The sequence below is a fragment of the Hevea brasiliensis genome, chromosome 18 (assembly GCF_030052815.1).
Source record: "Hevea brasiliensis isolate MT/VB/25A 57/8 chromosome 18, ASM3005281v1, whole genome shotgun sequence".
Lineage (NCBI taxonomy): Eukaryota > Viridiplantae > Streptophyta > Magnoliopsida > Malpighiales > Euphorbiaceae > Hevea > Hevea brasiliensis.
The window spans coordinates 46,922,982-46,944,601 of NC_079510.1; the positions used below are offsets into that span (position 1 = coordinate 46,922,982).

Here is a 21,620-nt window from a genome sequence, read left to right on the forward strand (position 1 = left end):
CCATGAAACTTAGGTAACAAATGGATTAGTCCAGATTTCAATTCAATAGCAACATTTAAAGCAGGGTATTAGATACACAAAGGCTGTTGGTTTAGATCAGGAGCAGCCAACTCTTTCAAAGTCTTACCAGCAGCCATGGTCTCGTTTTCGGAACTTGACTCTGAATCCGAATCCGAACTTAGCTCTTTTGGACATTGGACTCCTTCAGCTGTACTCGGAATCTACCTAGCTTGCTTAGCCAATTTTCTCAACCGTTTAGCTGTTTTTTCTACTTCTGAATCAAAGATCAACTAACCAGATTGAGAAATTCTTATCATAAACAAAAAAAATCAAAGCAAAAACAAAAAAATACCTCAAAACCCTAGAAAACAATGGAATTTGGCCTCAAGAGGGTGGGGCCAAAAAATCCTATAGATTAATTGGTCTTGATCAAAGCGTCGTTTCCTTCAAAATAGGTATGGGCCGCCCTCCAAATTTAACCAAAATCCTTAATGAACAGTAACAATGAACAGTAACACAGTAATTTTTTTTTTCCAAAACCTGAAATAGCAACACTTCACAAACAGAGTTAATAACAAAATATCCTAATACCAAAAACACGAATTCCAATAAATTTCAATCCCCGGCAACGGTGCCAAAATTCTTGGTGGGTGTCGAATTTACCAAAAATTAAATTAACTGAAATTACCAGTAATGAAATATTTTCTGCAGTAAGTGGTAAAACCAGGTCGAACCCTAGAGACTGAATTATTAAATTTCGTGCACTTGTGTGTAATGGAAAACGAAAGAAACAAAGATTGGGAGGGGGTTTTATAACACAAAATCAGAAGAAATCAGAAATTCAAGAACTAAATATGAAAATCTCAATTTAAACAAACTTCAGTCCAAGATAATTCGCATTCCAATGCATTGATTTGATCATAGACAAAAGAAATATAATTATCTCTTATTGAATACTTAATGTAGATTTACCAAATTGCGAGGTAAACTCCTGACTTCCTTATACTCATCAATTCGAGCCCAGCACTCTTATTGACTTTAATTATTAACTGCGTTGGTATTAAGCAATCCTCATCAAATTAATAACTGCTTTAAGAAAAGGAAGTAGTTAAGCTGAACAACAATTTATGAAGTATAAATCATTTAATCCACCCTATTGTTTCCTTAGGTTATTATCGAAAACTTGGATCATAATCAATAAAACCTAATTGCTACTCATGTTCAATCTTACACAACAATTACGGATTATGAAGATAAACTAGCAATTGATCAAATCAAACAATTAACTAATAGACATTTTTAGCAAATCATTCAACAGATAAAAAATAATTAAATCAGAAAATAATAGATATTCAAAAAGACATAAATTAAATTAAGAACCTGGTCTCACAAATCACACATAAGAACTTGAATCCCTTGAACTGAATTAGAAACTTAGCCACTCATGTTCATGGCTTACAGAAAAATAAAGAAAAATAAGAAAGAAATCTAAAAAGAGAATGGAGAATGAAGGTCTGAATTGGGATCTCTTAGCTACTGCCCAAAGACATATTTATACTAAAAAAACCTAATCCCAAAGATAGGAACCAAACCAAACTAGGAAAGGTTTTGAAATTCAAGATGCAGATTTTCAGCCTGCATTCATATTTCTGAAATTAAGGCAGATTTTCAGCGACTTTCTTTCCGAATCTGCCTCTGCCCTCTTCAGGAAAGTTGTAGCCCTATTTCTTAGCTTTCCAACGGGTACTCATGGACCCAAATTCGAGGTCTACAGCCCAAGTTATGGCCCAAAAACCGGGACTAATTCAGTCAGACGGTCTAGCCCATTGTGATGACTTCATTGCTGTTTTTGACAATTAAAATGGCATCATCTCTCATCCAGCCCTTCATAGAAGTTGTAGAGGTGGCTCCTAAGGTTCAATTGGGCTTGGCCTTGCTTCATTTGGACATCCGAAATTCTAGATACAAAATAAATACTGAAATTGGTCGTGACCCATCAAGTCTGGGCTTTTGCAATAGATCCATAGCTCATTTTGTCAACCTTGGAGACTGATTTGGGCTTTGATCCCTTTTTATCATTTGAAGTGCTCTATCTTAGCTTTTCAATGGATTAAACATCACTCAATTTGGAGACTCACAACTTTAGAAACACCTGAAAAATACAGCAAAGGTCAAATGCTGAAAATTTCTCTATTTAATACAATTATTCTATAACTATCTAAAAATATGTCTAAATGATAAATATATTTTAACCAACTGAATTAAATATAAAAACACACTAAATACACTAAATGTGATGGGGTTAAAATTAATAAATTATGTACTTATTAATGAGCAACTACTATTGTGCGTACAGTGAGAGGAGACACAAGAGATTTTTTTATCTCAGTTGGATTACAATAAGATTCAGCTATGAGCCCTTACGTTTTTACATTAGTTCTAGATGAATTGATGAAACATATAAAAAAGAGTATCCCTTGGTGCATGATGTTTGCGGATGATATAGTTTTGATAAATGAGACGCGAGAAAAAGTCAATAGAAAGCTAGAGCTTTGGAGAGGTACTCTATAGTCAAAGAGCTTTAAGTTAAGTAGAACGAAGACATAATACATGCATTGCAAGTTCAGTGAACGCTAAGCTAGTGATAGGGAAGGAGTTAGTTTGGATAGAGTGGTATTGCCTCAAAGTAATCACTTTAAATATATCAGCTCGATCCTTCAAGTATATGGGGTATGTGAGGAGGATCTTAGTCATAAGATTAAAGCCGGATAGTTGAAGTAGAGACATGCCAATGGAGTTTTATGTGATTGTAAGATTCCAAATAAGTTGAAAGGAAAATTTTACCGTACAGCCATACGACCAACCTTGTTATATGATAGTAAGTGTTGGGTAATAAAGGAGCCGTATGTATTTAAGATGAAAGTTGCAGAGATGAGAATATTAAGGTGAATGAGTGATCATACTAAACTAAATAAAGGCCATAATGAGATTATTAGAGAAAAGGTAGGAGTGGTATCAATTGAGGATAAGTTGAGAAAAAAGATATTGAGGTGATTTGGTCATATAAAACGTAGACATACGAAAACTCCTGTTAGACATGTAGAGCACATTGAGTTAGAGGATAAGATGAAAAGAAGGGGTAGACCTAAACTGACTTGGAGGAGAGTAGCACAACATGATCTATAAGCATTACGCATTTCCGAGGATTTAACTCAAAATCGTTTAGAGTGAAGAAAGAGAATCCATATAGTCAACCCCAATAAATTTTTGGGATAAAGGTTTAGTTGAGTTGAGTTTAAAAATAAGTTTAATAACCATAAATATCTTATTTATATAAAAATAGAGACCGTTTTAGAACATATTGCACTGACAGGAAGCTTAATATTTATAAGAACTTCACACATAAGACTTGAATATCTTAAGTTAACTTTTAATTAATCAACAAAGTTAATTTTAATCAAAAATAGGAAATTGTGAAAAAGTAAAATTTTAATCAAAATTCACACCTTATGAAAGTATGTTTGAAATGGGAAAGAAAAGAAAGATATGTAAATAATATAAATCAATATAAAAAGAAGAAAATGAATCTTAACTCATATGGTATATGAAGTCAAAATACATTTCTTTACATCCTTTCCTTCTAAACAAACACAGGCTAACACAATTTACAGTGGCAACTGATAAGTACCTTCTTCACTGGCAAGAACAGGCCCGCGTTGTGCTTTAACCTGGACCTCTTCAATGGGCGCTAATGGCAATATAAACATAATTAAGCCATAAATTAACATCAAAATTTCACGTGCTCTACCCATGTTCTTCTTTCTCCACTCCTTCAGCTATGAAATATAGAAAAGATTTTATACTAAACGCTTATATAAAAAATACAGACCTTCAAAATAAACAAATAATAATCTAAGATCACTTTGATTAGCATATTAATTCCACCTTAAGCCATTGCGTGCATTGAGCTTAGGCAACTTTGCCTACGAAAAAGAATCCTTTTTCCCTATGTTTTTACCTTTTGCTGCTGCTGCTTTATTGATTGCCCAATTACAGAAGCCTGAGTCAATGGTCAATAGATTTCCAGTTTCTACTTGTGGGCTCCATCAAGATCACCATGAAATATCCAAGAAACTAACATTTCAATGACAAAAGAAAGGGTGGCAACTATTGATGAACCAAGTGAGAAGTAACACTGTTTATTTTACATTATTCACAATAAGTTGGAAATCTAAGGTTGGATGTATTGGTCCCAGTTTGTTGCATAATTTGATGATAATAAGCAACATAGAGAAATAGAGGAAATGATATTTTTGCAATTGGATACCTAACTTTGCAATGCTTAAACTATTGCGAACCAGGACAAAGATACAGACCAGATGATGACCATGAACCAAACTGACATTGGATTTGATGGATGAACAAGGGACTGAGCTTCGCTTGCATGAGCCCTGTAATCCCAAACAAGATTAGTATATTAGGTTTGTCATAACAATAATAATCAATGAAACGCTAGGAGGAATGGGCCTTTCCTTCACATTTGATGGTGAAGCATACCATCGAGATCTTGCCCTTTAAGAAATCTGCATTTCAAGAATACTAGAACCTATCATTTCCAAAATTTTTGAAGTTCCAAATCAGTTGTTATATTTATCTTACCTGTCCAAATAGAAGAAACCTTGAAATAGGTGATGAAAGAAGTGTACATTTTACCGTGGCATACATCATCCAGGCCTGTGCAATTGCAGATGAGATTATTGTTGTACGAGGGCATGGCATCGGATTTTGGTGTCTGCCAGCTTAAGTCATTACTGCATGGGTCTACATTGAAATTCCAGTCTTTTTTTTTTTTTTTTCTGCAATTTCACGTAGAGCTTGCATTGGTTTATAATTTGGTAAGCTAAGCTACACCAGTGAATTTGCTACAGGTTGACCAGACTTTATCTGGCTACATTTCCCACTTCTTATTCTAGTGTTTTAGAATGGCCCATACGTTTTGGAGGAATCACCAGGAGGAGAACGAGGATGAGCAGGTTCAAGTTCTTCTTGTTAGTGATTTACATTTGTTTAATCTTCATTCTTTTTATATATTTTGCATGTTCTGCTATTCAGATTGATTTTGCATTTGGGGATTTAATTTAGAGATTTTGGGATTAATTAGTGAAATTTGCATAGTAAAGAATTTGATTAAATTAATTTAAAATATGATCTAACTTTATTTATGAAAAAATAAAAAATAAATACCTTATGATTTCGCACTTTAACACATAAGAGACTAACACTAGTGTAGTATGTGACGTTGACATGATAACACATGATAGTAACCATATGGTAACATGCCGCCATGTCAGAGTCACATGTTCATCACTTTAATATCATTTAATGGTAATTAACTATTTTAAACACATTTACTAATGAAAAAACACAGATGGTATTTTTTTTTTTACTTTTCCTTTCTTTTTAATATTTATTTTTGTCCTCGAAATATGAATGTCTAGTTCCACCTTAACCCATCTTTTCAATATTTATTTTTGTCCCCCAAATATGATTCCACCTTTACTCAGAGTCCCGTACAAGTCTATTGGATGGAGGTAAAAAAGGATAAAAGAAGACCAAGCCTTCACCAGAATTTTCATATTATTGTTCCCCAATAATAAATTACGAATTGATACAATGTCACAGCACATGAAAATAATACTCTTTTTTTCATAAAAATGTGTGCCCTGATAACATTCAGAGTAGACTCCACATGATTGTAAAATAATGATACATGTATACCTAAAGCACTTAATGATTTCTCAAATATCACTTGATAGTTACACTTTACATACCAAGTCATCTAGAAATGCATATAGAAGTAATCTCAATGTTATATTTTTCTTCCGTAAGTTAAGGTGATAACTATATAAATTTATAAAAATTAGAAGAAAATTCAATGTACAATTGATATACAAAAATAGAGATCATGACATAAAAAGTTAAATCCAATTCAATCATATGGAACTCAAAGCTCCAATAAATCTTCATTTGAGGTTCAATTCAAGTAAAAACAGAAACAAGTACCTGAAAGATACCAAATTCTGAAATTATTTAGCTTATTGAGCATAACACTAATGTGAAAATGGTGAAGTTTCACTAACGTCCAAATTTATGGACTCGGGATTAACCGGATAGAGATCATAAGCAGATACAGTGGAAGATCCAATCCCTGTATTGTATGATGAAAAAATTGGTGCCTGGCTTGTGCTTGTACCGTCGCTTGACGTCTGCTGGTAGTGATCCTTGAGGGGTTTAAGTCGCATGTCATCAGCATAAATGCCAGGATTTGATACCACTTCCTCAATTCTTGTTTGTCCTTCAAGCATACTCAGAGCGACTGACATTGTAGGCCTTATCATTGGTGATGCATTGGTACATAAAAGAGCCACTTTAAGCATCCTTTCAGCCTCATCCACGTTGAATTCAGACTCCAACCTTGGGTCCACTATTTCCATTAAATTTCCTTTCTGTTGCAAAATAAAGGCCTGCAACAAACAAGCCCCAAAAAAAAAGTTATTAACTTCAAATATCCAACCAAACCAAACATTCGAAGTTTATGCATACAGAACTGAAATGCAACTGAAATATGTGATAGCAAGATACATTATTCCAGGTTTACCCAGTCAAGAAGACAAACAGCCTCATTTTTCGGCCTATAACTGGCATTGCTCCTTCCACTGACAATTTCCAAAGCAACTACTCCAAAGCTATAAACATCTGCCTTTTCTGTTAGATAACCCCAGAGTGCATATTCTGGAGCCATATATCCTCTGCAATTAAAGAACATGACAAATTAATGCCTTCATAATACATGATTTATTTTAAGGATCAGGAATATATATCCCAGAAAAAGAAAATGAGGAGAAAAAATTTATGCCCATGTAACTGACATAGTTCCTGCAATTCTGGTGCTAATGTGAGTATTCTCCTCCTCACAGAGCTTTGCTAGTCCAAAATCTGATATCTTGGCATTCAGGTCCTTATCAAGCAAGACATTTGTTGCTTTGATGTCTCTATGGATTATCCTGAGTGCTGATTCTTCATGAAGAAATGCTAGACCTCTTGCTATTCCTAGGCAAATATTCTGTCTGGTTGCCCAGTCCAACATCAGAGAACTTGCTTCTGAACCTGTAGTTAATCCATAAAGGAGGTTTCTTAACCAAAATCATTTCATGTTAGATGGCTACACTAGTTTCTAGCAAACTTACCAATGCCATTATGTCTACCAAAGAGTGCATATGCGAGGCTGTTGTTTTCCATGTACTCGTATACCAGCAGTAACTGATTTCCTTCAATACAACATCCATAAAGCTTTACAAGATTTGGGTGCTGTAAACCAGATATCATTCCTATTTCATTCACAAATTCACGGTTTCCTTGCCTGGATTTGGAAGATAGTTGCTTCACAGCTATATTGGTGCCATCTAATAGTTCACCCTGCATTGGAATTATTATATGGAAATCAAGCACTCTAATGCTAATGTTTCAGGAAATTTGTCACAGTCCTGCACGCTTGGATAGGAGAAAATATGGGAGTTATTTATGAAAGTACTAGCTGTTTTACCTTGTATACAGACCCAAAACCACCTTCTCCAATCTTGTTTGCGGAATCAAAATTATTAGTGGCAGCTCTTAGTTGTCTCAAAGTGAAGGAACCAGTTTGCAGATCCAGCCCTTTAAGATCTGCACAATAAAAGTCAGTTTGGAAGGATTTGCTTCAGAGGATGTATAATTACTTGACTGAAATAACTAATGATGTAGAACAAAGGGAAAGAACCAAAAACAAGGATAAATCAACGACCAATCCTTAATAAAAAGAACTAATTCTCAATAATTTTATTTAATCTCAATAAAAATCATAATTTAAAGCTACTAAATAATAGAAAATTAGCTCTATTTATAGAGCTTACAACCCTAATCAAATTAGGAATAAAAATCCTAATTCAACTCTAGTTAGGAATACTAAATAAGATGAATTAGAAAATAATAGATCTAATAATAATAAAATCCTTAAACCATAAAAACTATTCAAATTTTTTTATTCTATAATAATTAAAATTCCTAAATAAAATTCTAAACTTCCTATTCCGCATTATTCTCCCCTGGTTGGAGAAAACTCGACCTCGAGTTCTAAAGTATTGAAGGATCAAGGACCAAGGAGAACACATAGTATGATCTTCTTGGACGGTAGCAATAAGAATGACTTGAAGAAGTTTGTGCTTGCTTTTGTATTCTTAGAAACATCTGGGCAGATAAAATTAATTAGAACAATAGTTGAAATGCCCTTTAACTCAATAGGATCTTCAATTTTCATTGATGTCTCCATAAAATCTTCTTCATTCCCCAATATATCTTCCTCAAGCTTTGATTGTGCAGTTTTATCAATTTCTTGCTCTGGAAAAAGCTCTTCAACATGTGAATGCTCAAGACTTGAATCGTTAGATTCTTCAATCTCATACTCTTCAATCTTGATTTCCCTAGGTTGCTCTTTTTGTTCCCCGTTCTCATCTTCAAGTTGCTCTTCGAATTTTTCTTCTTGTTCATCTTCAACGTCAAGCTTCTTTCCTTGATTTACAATTAGAATTTCTTCTTTAAGTTCTTACACAGCCACAGATAACTTATTAAGCTATATTTTTGATAACTCATCAACCTGTACTTCTACCTTTGATAACTTATCAAGTTGTGCTTTCAATTTTTTCAAACCTGAAATCACAAGTTCTTTCCTGCATTTTTCAAGCTCTCTTTCCTTAACTTGTAAGAATTATTGTAAATCTTCATATTCCCTTTCCTTATTTAGTAAAATCTGTTTAACTTCTCAATATTCACCATGTAAGAAAGAACACCTTTCATGATCACGTCTATAACTATAATTATCTATCCAATGACATAGAAATAATAATTGACCCTTATGAAATCCAATGTCATAATTAATTTCTTCGAAAACATTTTGTAGTAATTGATCTCCTCTTCTAAATTCCGCCTAAGTAGTTTGCGCTTAGCCGGTCCTAAGCCCGGATAAAGGAGGAGGGTTGCGGTAGCTGACAATCAGCGTAAAAATTTCGTCACATCTTATGATATGGATTCAAATGATATAAATGTTGGGGCGTCCTCTACTTACGACGCGCTACATCGGAGCCCGGGTGTAGTGAGAAATATGCAAGGGTGTAAGGGTTCACCGAAAGCGACGGGCCATGCCGGCGCCCGAGTGTGGTGTTAAATGAGCAAGGGTTTTCACATCATGGACGGGTGTGGATAAATAAGTTAATCCATAGGACAGATAGTAGAACAGATAGTAGAATAGAACACCAGATAGGCATAGAGAACAATAGAAGATATCATAGAAGGAGATCAATTAGGAAGGAACATGTTAGGAGGAGAATCAGGGTTGGTATTTGGAATATTAGATCACTTACAGGAAAATTAATGGAGCTTGTGGATATCTTGGAAAGGAGAAGGGTGAAAATTACTTGCATTCAGGAGACTAAATGGGTAGGGAAGAAAAGTAAGGAAGTGGGTAATTCAGGGTACAAACTATGATTTACCGGAAATGAGAGAAATAAGAACGGTGTGGGCATAATCATAGACAGGACATTGAAAGATGCTGTAATAGCTGTGAAAAGAGTAGGAGATAGAATTATACTAGTAAAACTAGTACTAGAAGGAGAAACAACAAATATAGTTAGTGCTTATGCCCCACAAATAGGACTAGATAGTGAGAGTAAACAAAGATTTTGGGAAGATATGGATGATCTAATGCAAAGCATACCGAATGAGGAGAATGTTTTCATCGGTGGAGATTTGAATGGACATGTAGGAAGTGATAGGCAAGACTATGAGAATATTCATGAAGGTTTTGGATTTGGCAACCGAAATGAGGAGGGAAAAAACATTCTGGATTTTGCTATGGCATACGACCTAATACTAGCAAATACCTACTTTATAAAAAGAGTCACATTTAGTAACTTTCAAAAGTGGGGCAACATAGAAGCCAAATTGACTTTCTCTTAACCAAGAAGACAAATAGAGCTCTATGCAAGGATTGTAAGGTCATTCCGGGAGAGGCTTTAACAAGACAATATCGGTTAATGGTCTTGGATGTCAAGTTTAGGAACAATTCAAGTAAGGTTAGAAGAAATAATGTAGCCCAAACAAAGTGGTGGGAGTTCAAAGGAGTAAAGCAAATGAAGTTAAAAAATGAGCTTCTCGAGTCTGAAGCATGGAAGCTGGATATGGAGGCAAATGATATGTGGATACAGATGGCATCAAAGATTAGAGAAGTAGCTAGAAAAGTACTTGGAGAGTCTAGAAGATATGGACCACCCTCAAAAGAGAAATAGTGGTGGAATGAGGAAGTACAAAAGGTAGTGAAGAGAAAGAGAGAATGGTATAAGAAATTACCTAAGTGTGATAATAATGAGGCATATGAACAGTACAAGATAGCAAAAAAAGAAGCAAAAAAGGCAGTTAGTCAAGCAAGAGCGCAGGCCTTTGAAAAGTTATATGAGAAACTTGGAACTAAAGAAGGGGAGAAAGATATTTATAGATTAGCAAGGAGGAGAGAAAAGAAATGTCAAGATCTCAATCAAGTTAGGTGTATTAAGGATAAAAAAGGAAAAGTGTTGGTGAAAGATGAAGACATTAAAGAAAGATGGAGAAATTATTTTGATGATCTCTTTAATAATAGTCAAAATGGTAATAGCGTAAATAAAGACTGTAGAGCAATAGAAAAAATGTGAATTATACTAGAAGGATTAGATCTTTAGACGTAAATGAAGCACTTAAGAGAATGAAAGTGGGTAAAGCCTGTGGACCCGATGGAATACCAATTGAAGTATGAAAGTGTTTGGGAGATATGGGAGTGGCTTGATTAACAAAATTGTTTAATAAGATTCTAAATTCAAAGAAAATGCCTGATGAATGGAGGAGTATTTTAGTACCTATTTTTAAAAATAAGGGAGACATACAGAGTTGCTCAAACTATAGGACTATAGGGGAAATAAACTCATGAGCCATACTATGAAGTTGTGGGGGAGAGTTGTGGAACATCGACTAGGTCATGATACTTCTATCTCTCCCAATCAATTTGGCTTCATGCTTGGTCGTTCAACTATGGAAGTGATCTTTCTCATCAGAAGCTTGATGGAGAAATATAGAGATGCGAGGAAAGATTTATACATGGTTTTTATCGATTTCGAGAAGGCTTATGATAGTGTTCCAAGAGATGTCTTATGGAGAGTGTTAGAACAAAAGGAGATATCTATTAGGTACATACAAGTGTTGAAAGACATGTATGAAGGAACAACTACTATTGTGAGCACAGTGGGAGGGGATACAAGAGATTTTACTATCTCAGTTGGATTACACCAAGGTTCAGCTGTAAGCCCTTACCTTTTTACATTAGTTTTAGATGAATTAACGAAACATATACAAGAGAGTATCCCTTGGTGCATGATGTTTGCGGATGATATAGTTCTGATAAATGACACGCAAGAAGGAGTTAATAGAAAGCTAGAGCTTTGGAAAAGTACTCTAGAGTCAAAGGGCTTTAAGTTAAGTAGAACGAAGACAGAATACATGCATTACAAGTTCAGTGAAGGCCGAACTGGCTATAGGGAAGGAGTTAGTTTGGATGGAGTGATACTGTCCCAAAGTAATCACTTTAAATATCTCGGCTCAGTCCTTCAAGTAGATAGGGGATGTGAGAAGGATGTTAGTCATAGGATTAAAGCCGAATGGTTGAAGTGGAGACGTGCCACGGGAGTTTTATGTGATCGCAAGATTCCCAATAAGTTGAAAAGAAAATTTTACCGTACAGCCATACGATCGGCCATGTTATATGGTAGTGAGTGTTGGGCACTGAAGGAGTCGTATGTGTTTAAGATAAGAGTTGCAGAGATGAGAATGTTAAGGTAGATGAATGGCCATACTAGACTAGATAAAACCCGTAATGAGAGTATTGGAGAAAAGGTAGGAGTGGTACCAATTGAGGATAAGTTGAGAGAAGGGAGATTAAGGTAATTTAGTTATGTGAAGCGTAGACATACGAAAGCTCCAATTAGACAAGTAGAGCACATTAGGGTAGAGGATAGAAAGAAAAGAAGTGGTAGACCTAAACTGACTTGGAGAAGAGTAGTACAACACGACCTAGAAGCATTACACATTCCCGAGGATTTAATCCTCAATCGTTTAGAGTGGAGAAAGAGAATCCATATAGTCAATCCCAAATTTTTTGGGATAAAGGCTTAGTTGAGTTGAGTTGAGTTGATCTCCTCTTCTAACCTCTTAATATAAGTTTCCATAGCATTTAAAGTAAGAAAACATACCTTACTCGAAGGAAAAAAAAAACTCAAAATTCAGCTTTTAATAGTTATTTCTACTGAAAACAAGGGTGAGCTTGTTGGGTGTGGAAGCTGATCCGAATACCCGATCTGTTGATTTAAAGCTCTAGGTGCATTAGACTGAAGTTCCAACAACACGAAGAAATAGATCAGCTAACGACGAGTTGTTGGGTTCTTCTGGTTTTCTACTTTTTTATTTTTTTAACTATAGGCAGCAAGAAAAAATTTCAAAGGATAAAAACACAAGTGTGTATCTAAGGAATGGGAAGAATTGAATGGGAGGTCTAGTAATTTTGCAGAAAGCGATGGAACATTGGCTCAATTTCAGGCTCTGATACTAAAATTAATGTAGAACAAAGGGAAAGAACTAAGAACAAGCAGAAATCAAGGACCAATTCTCCAAAGAGATAACTAATTCTCAATAATTTTATTTAATTTCAATAATAATCATAATTTAAAGCTACTGAATAATAGACAATTAGCTCTATTTATAGAACTTACAGCCCTAATCAAATTAGGACTAGAAATCCTAATTCAACTTTAATTAGGGATACTAAATAAGATAAATTAGAAAATAATAGACCTAATAATAGTAAAATTCCTAAACAATAAAAACTCTTCAAATGTTCTAATTCTATAATAATTAAAATTCCTAAATAAAATTCTAAACTTCCTATTCTGCATTAACTGAGCATTAGATGCATTCTCTATGCTTAATTTGTATGTGCCTATGTGATTGCTTGCATATTTATCAAGAAACAAACTAAAGGAATGCTTGATTCAGCATACCTTGTTCTCTTGAGCGTTTATCTTTAAAACAGAATTTCAAACAAATAAAATCCATAACTAAGAAAGCAAGGCATGCTATTTTACAAAAGAGCTAATCCCTTATCATTTCAGCCATCTAATCATATTTCATTTTGAAGTTTCAAAATTATTTTTGTAGTATAGCAGCAGATCTAGTTGTCACCCTTATGATACCGACAATGATCTCAGCTTACATGATTATCAGCAAAACAGAAATGGGATAATAATATATCTTAAACACATTTTCCCATTCATTGTTGCTCTACAGTTGCTTTCATGGTTGTATTATCAGGTTGCCCATCTTTGACTGGGGAAAGCAATTAAGGAATCCATTTCTAGACATTAAAATAGAAAGAAGGGAATTGTGAGACAGCCGCAAAATAGTCTGTCCCCAGACATATTCTGGCAATAGTAATGAAATCAAAAATGAAAAATTCCAAAGAGTGAATGATGCAGTTTCTTTTTGATACCTCTTTCCCTTAATACCCTGCCTCCTAAACAACCTTTCAACCAAAGAGTGCCTACAATAATGAAAATGAGGAATAATGGCAAAACAACGGCTCCAGCCACAATGAACTTCTTCCAGTTTTTCGGAGGCTTGAAATCTGTGGAAAATTGGAGAAATGGACAGCAGTGATTTCAAATTGCAGTTTATGATCTACATATATAAATAAATCCATACACGCCCACAGCAAAATTGCTAATAATGTCTCATCATGCAACTATAATACGTCTATATAAACCATGAGCATAAACAGCATAAAATTTCTAATATGATAGGTTCAACTTACCAGCTTCCATATCAATAGCAGATATGAGAGGCCCGTATATTCCTTTTTGTGGAGCAGTTGTTGTTCCTTTCCCAACCCATCGAAAGCGGATCTCTAAAGTTCCATTCTTAACAACGGCTTTAAATGGTGTAATTACTACATTATCTACCCCTGGTGCTTCCTTCTTGATTTCAAAATCCTTCAATACGAGCTCATCCTAAACACGCAGATTAAATAAAAATCTTCTTATGTTACAAGTAAACAGCAAGTAATATGAACCAGACTACCTGGATATAAACATCAAATATCCGTCTTCCCAGACTTTGGAAGGATTTGTTATCCCTGATTACTATCTCCGCAAAGTGAAGCTTCACAGTGTAATTCCCATTCACTAAACAACGCGCATAGTATGTGAGAGAGAGGGGAGATAGACGTGCATTTGTGTACAATTCAGAGTTACTCATTCTTAGCATGGACACATTTTTTCCTATAAACATGTCTGCTGTGTTATTTACATCCCAAAAACGTCCAGTGGTACTAACTGCCCAGTTGTCTTTCAAGGGAACATATTGTGCTTCACCTCCGTACCCTTCATCTGCTTCGTAGCTGAACTTCCCAATGGTGATTTCTTGTCCACCGCAGTTTATATGCAACGAATAACGATCTAATAGAAAATTAGAAATATTAACTATGCTATTTCAAAAAAAAAAAAAAGAAATATTAAATATGTTAACTGAATATAATTCGATAAGACCAATGATAACAGAACAGACATGAACAAACTTTGTTGCCTCATATGTTGTTTTTGTTTTGTTTATCTTTAACAGAACCAATGAGATTTTGAGTTTTTCTTTTTTCCTGTCAAATGAGTTCCCCTGTCTTGTTTTTGATTCCATTTTATATTTTGAATACCAAAGGAGAAGGCATAAAAAAATAAAGAGTATGTATCACCAATTTAGATGCCAATGTATGACAACCTTTTGAACAAGGAAGGCTGCCCAAGCACTCCACAGCCTTTCTGGAAAGGTAATACATGAAAGAGGCATCAACTTATATTAAACAAAAGGGAAGAAAGATAACAATTACTTTTTCAAAAAAAGAAAGTAAGGAATGAAGAAGAAAAGGAGCAAATGAGTTCCTAGTAATTTAATAAAGTAGAAGCTCACGAATTGTTCCCTCCATAAGAGCTTTTGAACAAATTCCTAATGAACCAACCAAGAAGTTAAATAGTTAATTTCCAAAATTTGAAAATGGAACTCACATTCTTCAATCACAGAAAAATATATGTACAAAATATAAGGAGATATTCTTACAGATTATCTCGACAAGCAACTGGGACAGAAGTTTCAGAAAAATTATTGTAAGAAATATCGGTTGCACTGCACATAAACATTAACCTGTTTTATGGCTGGGAAAAAGTACATTTTCAAATATTTTGGTTAAAATGTGGATACATTAATGAATGTAGAGTTGGCTGAAAGTTGCTATGGGTAATTATTTCAAAATACTAAAATAAAAGGTCAACAGAATTTCTTGCAGTTGTGATGTAGGATATAAGAAAACAAACATACCTTTTTCTAGGTCTGGTTGTGATCCAGTTCGGGATGGCTCCAGTTAGCAAGTTGTTTACCAAACAGCTATACAATTATAATGTTAATTTATTGAACGCATCCAGACAGTTGGAAAAATGATATATAGAGGAATGAAGGAAATTTGAAGTTTTGATTATTGAGGATAGAGTAATAACTCAGAAGCATTATAGTTCTGTATATAATATACACAGAAATGAAAAGGCCCTCTTTAGAGATATACTAGCTAGCCACTTGCATGAATTTAGAATGCTTACATTGCCAGGTTATCATTATTAATTGTTGGAACTGGAAGATTCCCAGTCAATCTATTGAAACTAAGATCTCTGCAAGACAACAATTTTCATTAAACAAACAAAAAAAAAAAAAGTGCAGATATCATCACTGATAAAATAGTCTACAGGGAACATTAAATAGTGTTTTTTTTTAATTTTTTTTTATTTTTTAAGAAAGTGGTTGTGGTCAGGGAACATAAAATAGTTAAATCAAAATATGAAGTGCTTGATAAAATGTCTCAGAAAGGATTCAATATCAAAGTAGAATAGAGGAATTCAAGAATTGAGTGATCAGGGAATAGTATATTACAGAATTTTCAGACTTCCCATATTTAGTATATAGTCGGGAAAAGGTCCAGATATATTGCAGTTCCTCAACATCCTGAAATGTGATTATCATTATGTCAGCTCAAGCACTACAGTGCAAACTATTCTGATTTTGAAGCATCAAAGTAAGAATGGCTCACAAATAATTCATTTTTGTCATGTTTCCTAAATACGGAAACTTAGAACCTTCCCCAAGTACGTCACTGATCCTTCTACATGGTATAGAACATGTACACAAATATGTAAGATGTGCAATCATAGAAAAAGAGATACATAAGTATCTTAGGCGAGTAAAGAAGTACAAACTCAGAAGGCACAACTCACAGATCAGTTAAATTAGTCAAGACAGAAATGCTAGAGGGAATGGGCCCTTCTAGACCACTACCTTGGATCTCTCTGTTAACAAAAGCATTTGCAACTGTTTTAGATTCCTCCAGAAAACTAGTTTTGAGTATATTTAAAATTTATGACAAGGTAAAGGCACCTACAGCCTCTCAAGTTGTTTCCAACTCTGAATAAAACTTGGTATTTTCCCACTGAAATTGTTACTGCTAATCCTACTGCATATGGCCCAATACAAAAACAAGATTCAAATAAATAAAGCCTGAAGATATTGCTCTTCTAATATATATATATATATAAATTTTTGAAGGACTTACAAATCTTTTAACTTGGTGATATTAGTGAGGTCCCGAGGTAATGATCCAGTGAGATTGTTGGCATTAAGATTGCTGTTTTTAACACAGAAGAGCATAAAACAAGGTAGCGTCATGTTATTTTTATAATTAAATGCAAATTTTGCTTCAAAAAAAAATTGCAAATTTTATAAGAGAGGGTTGAAGGGACTCACAGATTCTCCAAATTAACCAAGTTTCCAAGCTCACCAGGAACAGGTCCACCAAAAAGATTGTTCTCTAAGTTCCTGAACAAATATTGTCCCTCAAGATTACCACTAACCCAAATTAAGAAAGTTGAAATGATTGTAGATTAAAATAAAAGATAAGGAAAAAGAGACAGAGACAGATAGTGAGAGAGCAAGCATACAAGTATTTGAGCGAGGTGATATTTCCCAAGTAATTTGGAATTTGACCTGTTAATTTGTTCACTGAGATGGACCTGTAGTGTGTGAATTTATATATATCAGTAGCAGCGAGTGTCTATTTGGTTATCCCATTTGGAAATTGGAAGTGCAGAAGTTTCTTACAGAATTTCCAGTTTTGTGGAAGCCCATTCAGGTGGTATATTGCCACTAAGGTAGTTACGAGTCAGATCACTGAAAGTCGGAAGAATTTTTTGCTTGAATTAGAGGTTATAATCCTTTTTCAAGTGTTGAAAGAAAATGGACATAATAATAATAATAATAATAATAATAATAATAATAATAATAATAATAATAATAATAATAATTTCTTACAGTTCCTTAAGGAAAGACAGCTTCGCAATTGATGGTGGAAGCACACCATCAAGATCTTGCCCTTTGAGAAATCTGTATTTCAAGAACACTAGGACCCATCAAATCAAAATTGGTAAAATTCCAAAATTTTAAAGTTCCAAATTAGTGTTTTTTTTCTTCTTCCAACTAATTTACACACCCAACCAATCAGACATTAGAATTTCATGTAAGTCTTATTGCTCATAATTTTAAATGATATATTAATTTCAGATTATATAGGTGTATTCATACAAGAATTTTCCTAAAAAATGATTCAGAAAACAGAAACAAGCTTGGAAATAGGCGAAAGAAGCGTACATGCGGACAACATGGCACACACCATCCGGTCCTGGACAATTGCAGATGATACTATTGCGGTAGGTTGGCATGCTATTGGATTTTGGTGTCTCCCAGCTTGAGTCATTACTGCAAGGGTCTACATTGAAATTCCAATCTTTTTTTCCTAGTTGTGTTGCAATTTCACGTAGAGCTTCCACTGCACACACATCAAACATATGATCAACTTTAAAATTTTTTGGGTGGCAGGTTGCTGGTTTTCAGCTATATATCAGCCTATCACTAAATTAAACAGAGATCGTTTGGTTATTACAAATACAAACGTCATATAATGAGAAAATTCTGTTACCTCCCTCCTACTTGCCTTGTTGGTAAGAATGCTTATGAGAAAATTCTGTTAGTTCCATATCAGGCTAACAGAAAAGATCAGTTGAGGTTAGTTCCATATCAGGCTAACAGAAAAGATCAGTTGAGGTTGAGGGAGGCCTTTATGGATTGAATTTGAATGAGAATAACTGATTTACATGACGATATGTTGAAGTTAATTTAATTGGGTTTTTGGCAGTTCAATTTTCGTGAAGTCACTGTGAATGAGGATGTTTTTGCAAATGATTCAAGTGGGATTGATTTTAAGAAGAATAATGAGAAGGGATTGATGCAATGCAATATGGTAAGCTCTTGATGTCATCAGGGATAGTGTTAAATTGATAGTGTGCACTGGGGAGGAGAGATCAGAGTGATCAAGAGAGATGAGAGATAGAACGAGAAGGAGAGGAGAGGGAGTGAGCAAGGGAAGCGAGAGGGACCATAGGGCAGGGGGCTAGGAAGAGAGGGAACGCCAGCAGAAGATAGCAACTGTTCACCCACCATCGACGCCCTTCAGACGGTGCGTCACCACATCATCATTCCTGTCTTCCACGACAACCGCACACGCAGAGCCAACCTCAGCTTAGTTCAACTATTCCTCATGAGGAATCGACCGCCATTGTGAGGAATCGACGGCGACTTGGGCCAAGAAGGTATAAACTAGAGATGGGATCTAGTGAGGAGGTCAAGACGCGGTGGTGGTGACTGGATTTCAAAACGAGTGAGAGATTCAAGACGAGGTGATGAATTGGAATCGAGAGTGAGTGAGAGGATTTGAGGAGTAATGGGATTGACATTGTCAAGTCGAGAGGGAGAGATCAGAGATGGACTTGAGAGGTGGTAATCAGTCAGAGTAAGACAGAGAGGAACTGAGGCCGAGAGAGGGAAGAATTGAAGAGAAGGATGGGAATGAAGGAGTATGGGCTCTTTAAATTAAAATAATAATAATAATAATAAGCATTCAAGTTTTAAAAATAATTAAATAAATTTTTTAAATTTTAAAAATATATTTAATTTATAAATCAATTAAATTTATTTATATATATTCATTAATAGCTTAACATTTATTTTGAATTATAAATTAAAAAAATTATTTAAAATAAATTAAAAATTATAAATAAAAATATTATATTTATGATTTATTTATTTATTTTAAAATTAAATTAATTAAATAAAAAATTATATCATTTTAATCATTTTTAAAAATATTAATATTACCGTATTTTAATAATAACAATACTTAATTATATATTTTTTTAATAATTTCAAAATATAAAATTATTTTTAAGTATATTTTAATAAAATACATAAATTATTTAAAAATTATTTTAAAGTAATTTTATTAAATAATTAATTATTTATTTTTAATTTTATTTATAAATTAAAAAATATATTATATATTAAAAATTAAAAATAGATAATCAAACTAAATACTTTTTAGAGCAGAGGTAAATTATAATTTTTTTGTTTATTTTTAAAAATTAAAGGATTTACTTATTTTTAAAATAATAAAAACACTTATAATAATATATTTTTAAAATTAAAAAAATTATTTAATTTTTTTTTAATTTTAAAAAGCTTGTTTAAGTAAAAAATTTATATAATTATTGAACAAAACTTTAAGAGTTTAAATATGCACGTTTGCCCATATTTAAATTTATGTACAATGTCTCACTTTCAAAGCATAAATTAAAGTGTATTATGGATGCATAAAAATATAAAACTATTGTGAATTAATAGATATGTTGAATTATTTTATGTAATATTCTTTTACTCTATACATGTAACTTATTACTGTATCATATATATATATATATATATATATATATATATTGGGCCAATTGGCCCCTTGATCTGAGACTTTCCTTTAGGCTCCAGCAACTTGGAATACAGAAAGAACTCGGTTCATCGAAAACAGGAAATGAAATGAATGATTTATTTTACCTTCATCTTGAGGAAGATGCACAGCTTGTGCTTCAACCGAACACATTTGAAACATAAGCATAAGCAAGGTACTGATTCTTAAAATACCAGCAACTCTACCCTCCTTCTTCTTCTTCTTCTTCACCATCCACTTCATACTGCGTGAACCTGTTGAAGAACAGAAAAAATCGAGGCTTTCTTGGCCTTTAGACCAAGATCGTGTCGTGGTATAAGTTATGATGAGCATGCATAAATATGATGTACATGCTGCGAATTATAAAGACAAGCATGGTGCACCAAAGAGAACTAAAAGCACAGAGCAGTATGTACCTTCAGCTGGATCCAGGGCCGATGGACCAAAGCAACCTGCCATAGCTTGGAATAAGAAAAAACACTGTTTCTCGAACGTCAACACGTTGTTAACAAGCTCGCAAAATTTAAATGAGAAGAAAGTTTTTGATATCCTTCATTTATGGCTGACACCTGTACAATATAGCTGGCACCTGTACACAGGGGGCGGACAGAAGTATTGGCCGCCCTTTTTATAAATAAATAAAAAAATAGCACCCTTTTTATTTAAAAAAAATAAATATAAAATTTTAATAATTTTTACATTTATTTATGTTATTAAAAACCATAATTTTAATTACTAATTGCATTAATTTATCTCTAAAATATTCTATAAAATTTAAGAATAATAATTTTTTATTTATTTTAAATAATAAAATTAATTTTATCACCAAATTTTTAGCTATTATTTATTATAATAATTATAAATTATCAATTTAAAATATTAATTAATTTAAAAATATTTTAATATTTTTATACATACTTGAACTCTGAAAAATTAAATTTTGTAAAAATATTAATCTCATTTAATCAGCCATTTATTTTATAAACCTTCTTTGTTAAGTTACTTTTTATTATTTAAAATTAATAAATTATTTTTTTAATAAAAATATAATTTTTAAATTTTTGTTAATTATAAAATTATTTAAATTTTAAAACCCTTTTTCTTTAATCCCCGCGTCCGCCCATGGTTGCATACTGCTTTTAGTCAACATGTGTGACTTTCCCACATCAGTTGTGAGAGGATTAAAAGAAACAGCTTTGTAAAAGTTTCCAGCCCAAAGATGAGGACCGCAAATAATTGATAAGGACTCTGGCAATTTTAATGCTTGTTATCATGCAAAAAGAAATTGATGTTTTAAATTTTTTTTTATCTCATTTTATTTAATTTTTTTAATTAAAAATTTTAATTTTTTTCAATTTTACTTTTTTATTATATTTTTTTATCTTAATTAAATATGAAAATATTTTAATTAATTATTAATATTTTTTATAAAAATAAAACTATTCAACTATTTCTTTAATTTTTCTAAAAAATTATAAAATGGAATGGAGGGATTAATGTTTGACGTCAATTCCTATTTCATACAAATATAATTTTTGGGCAT

General features: G+C 33.2%; 1 protein-coding gene across 6 annotated transcripts; it reads right to left on the reverse strand.

Annotated features, from left to right (window-relative positions):
- Nucleotides 1–5,920: 5,920 nt before the first annotated feature.
- Nucleotides 5,921–20,297, reverse strand: LOC110661146 (probable leucine-rich repeat receptor-like serine/threonine-protein kinase At3g14840). 6 transcript variants are annotated; one of them, XM_058140800.1, is made up of 24 exons: nucleotides 20,185–20,297; nucleotides 17,896–18,073; nucleotides 17,560–17,631; nucleotides 17,350–17,418; nucleotides 17,190–17,261; nucleotides 16,996–17,067; nucleotides 16,805–16,876; nucleotides 16,634–16,705; nucleotides 16,470–16,541; nucleotides 16,286–16,354; nucleotides 16,129–16,200; nucleotides 15,801–15,869; nucleotides 15,526–15,591; nucleotides 15,268–15,333; nucleotides 15,121–15,156; nucleotides 14,932–14,972; nucleotides 14,242–14,618; nucleotides 13,976–14,171; nucleotides 13,655–13,789; nucleotides 7,604–7,722; nucleotides 7,248–7,476; nucleotides 6,930–7,167; nucleotides 6,659–6,809; nucleotides 5,921–6,524 (listed from the first exon to the last, which is right to left on the reverse strand). In XM_058140800.1, exons 1-24 carry the CDS (start codon nucleotides 20,243–20,245, stop codon nucleotides 6,111–6,113), a joined length of 3,018 nt encoding a protein of 1,005 aa, XP_057996783.1. In that variant the 5' UTR covers nucleotides 20,246–20,297; the 3' UTR covers nucleotides 5,921–6,110. The 6 variants fall into 6 exon arrangements, with proteins under 6 accessions (XP_057996783.1, XP_057996782.1, XP_057996786.1 ...); XM_058140799.1 differs by having other exon boundaries at nucleotides 16,286–16,357; XM_058140803.1 differs by lacking the exon at nucleotides 20,185–20,297 and adding an exon at nucleotides 18,224–19,111 and having other exon boundaries at nucleotides 16,286–16,357.
- Nucleotides 20,298–21,620: the final 1,323 nt, after the last annotated feature.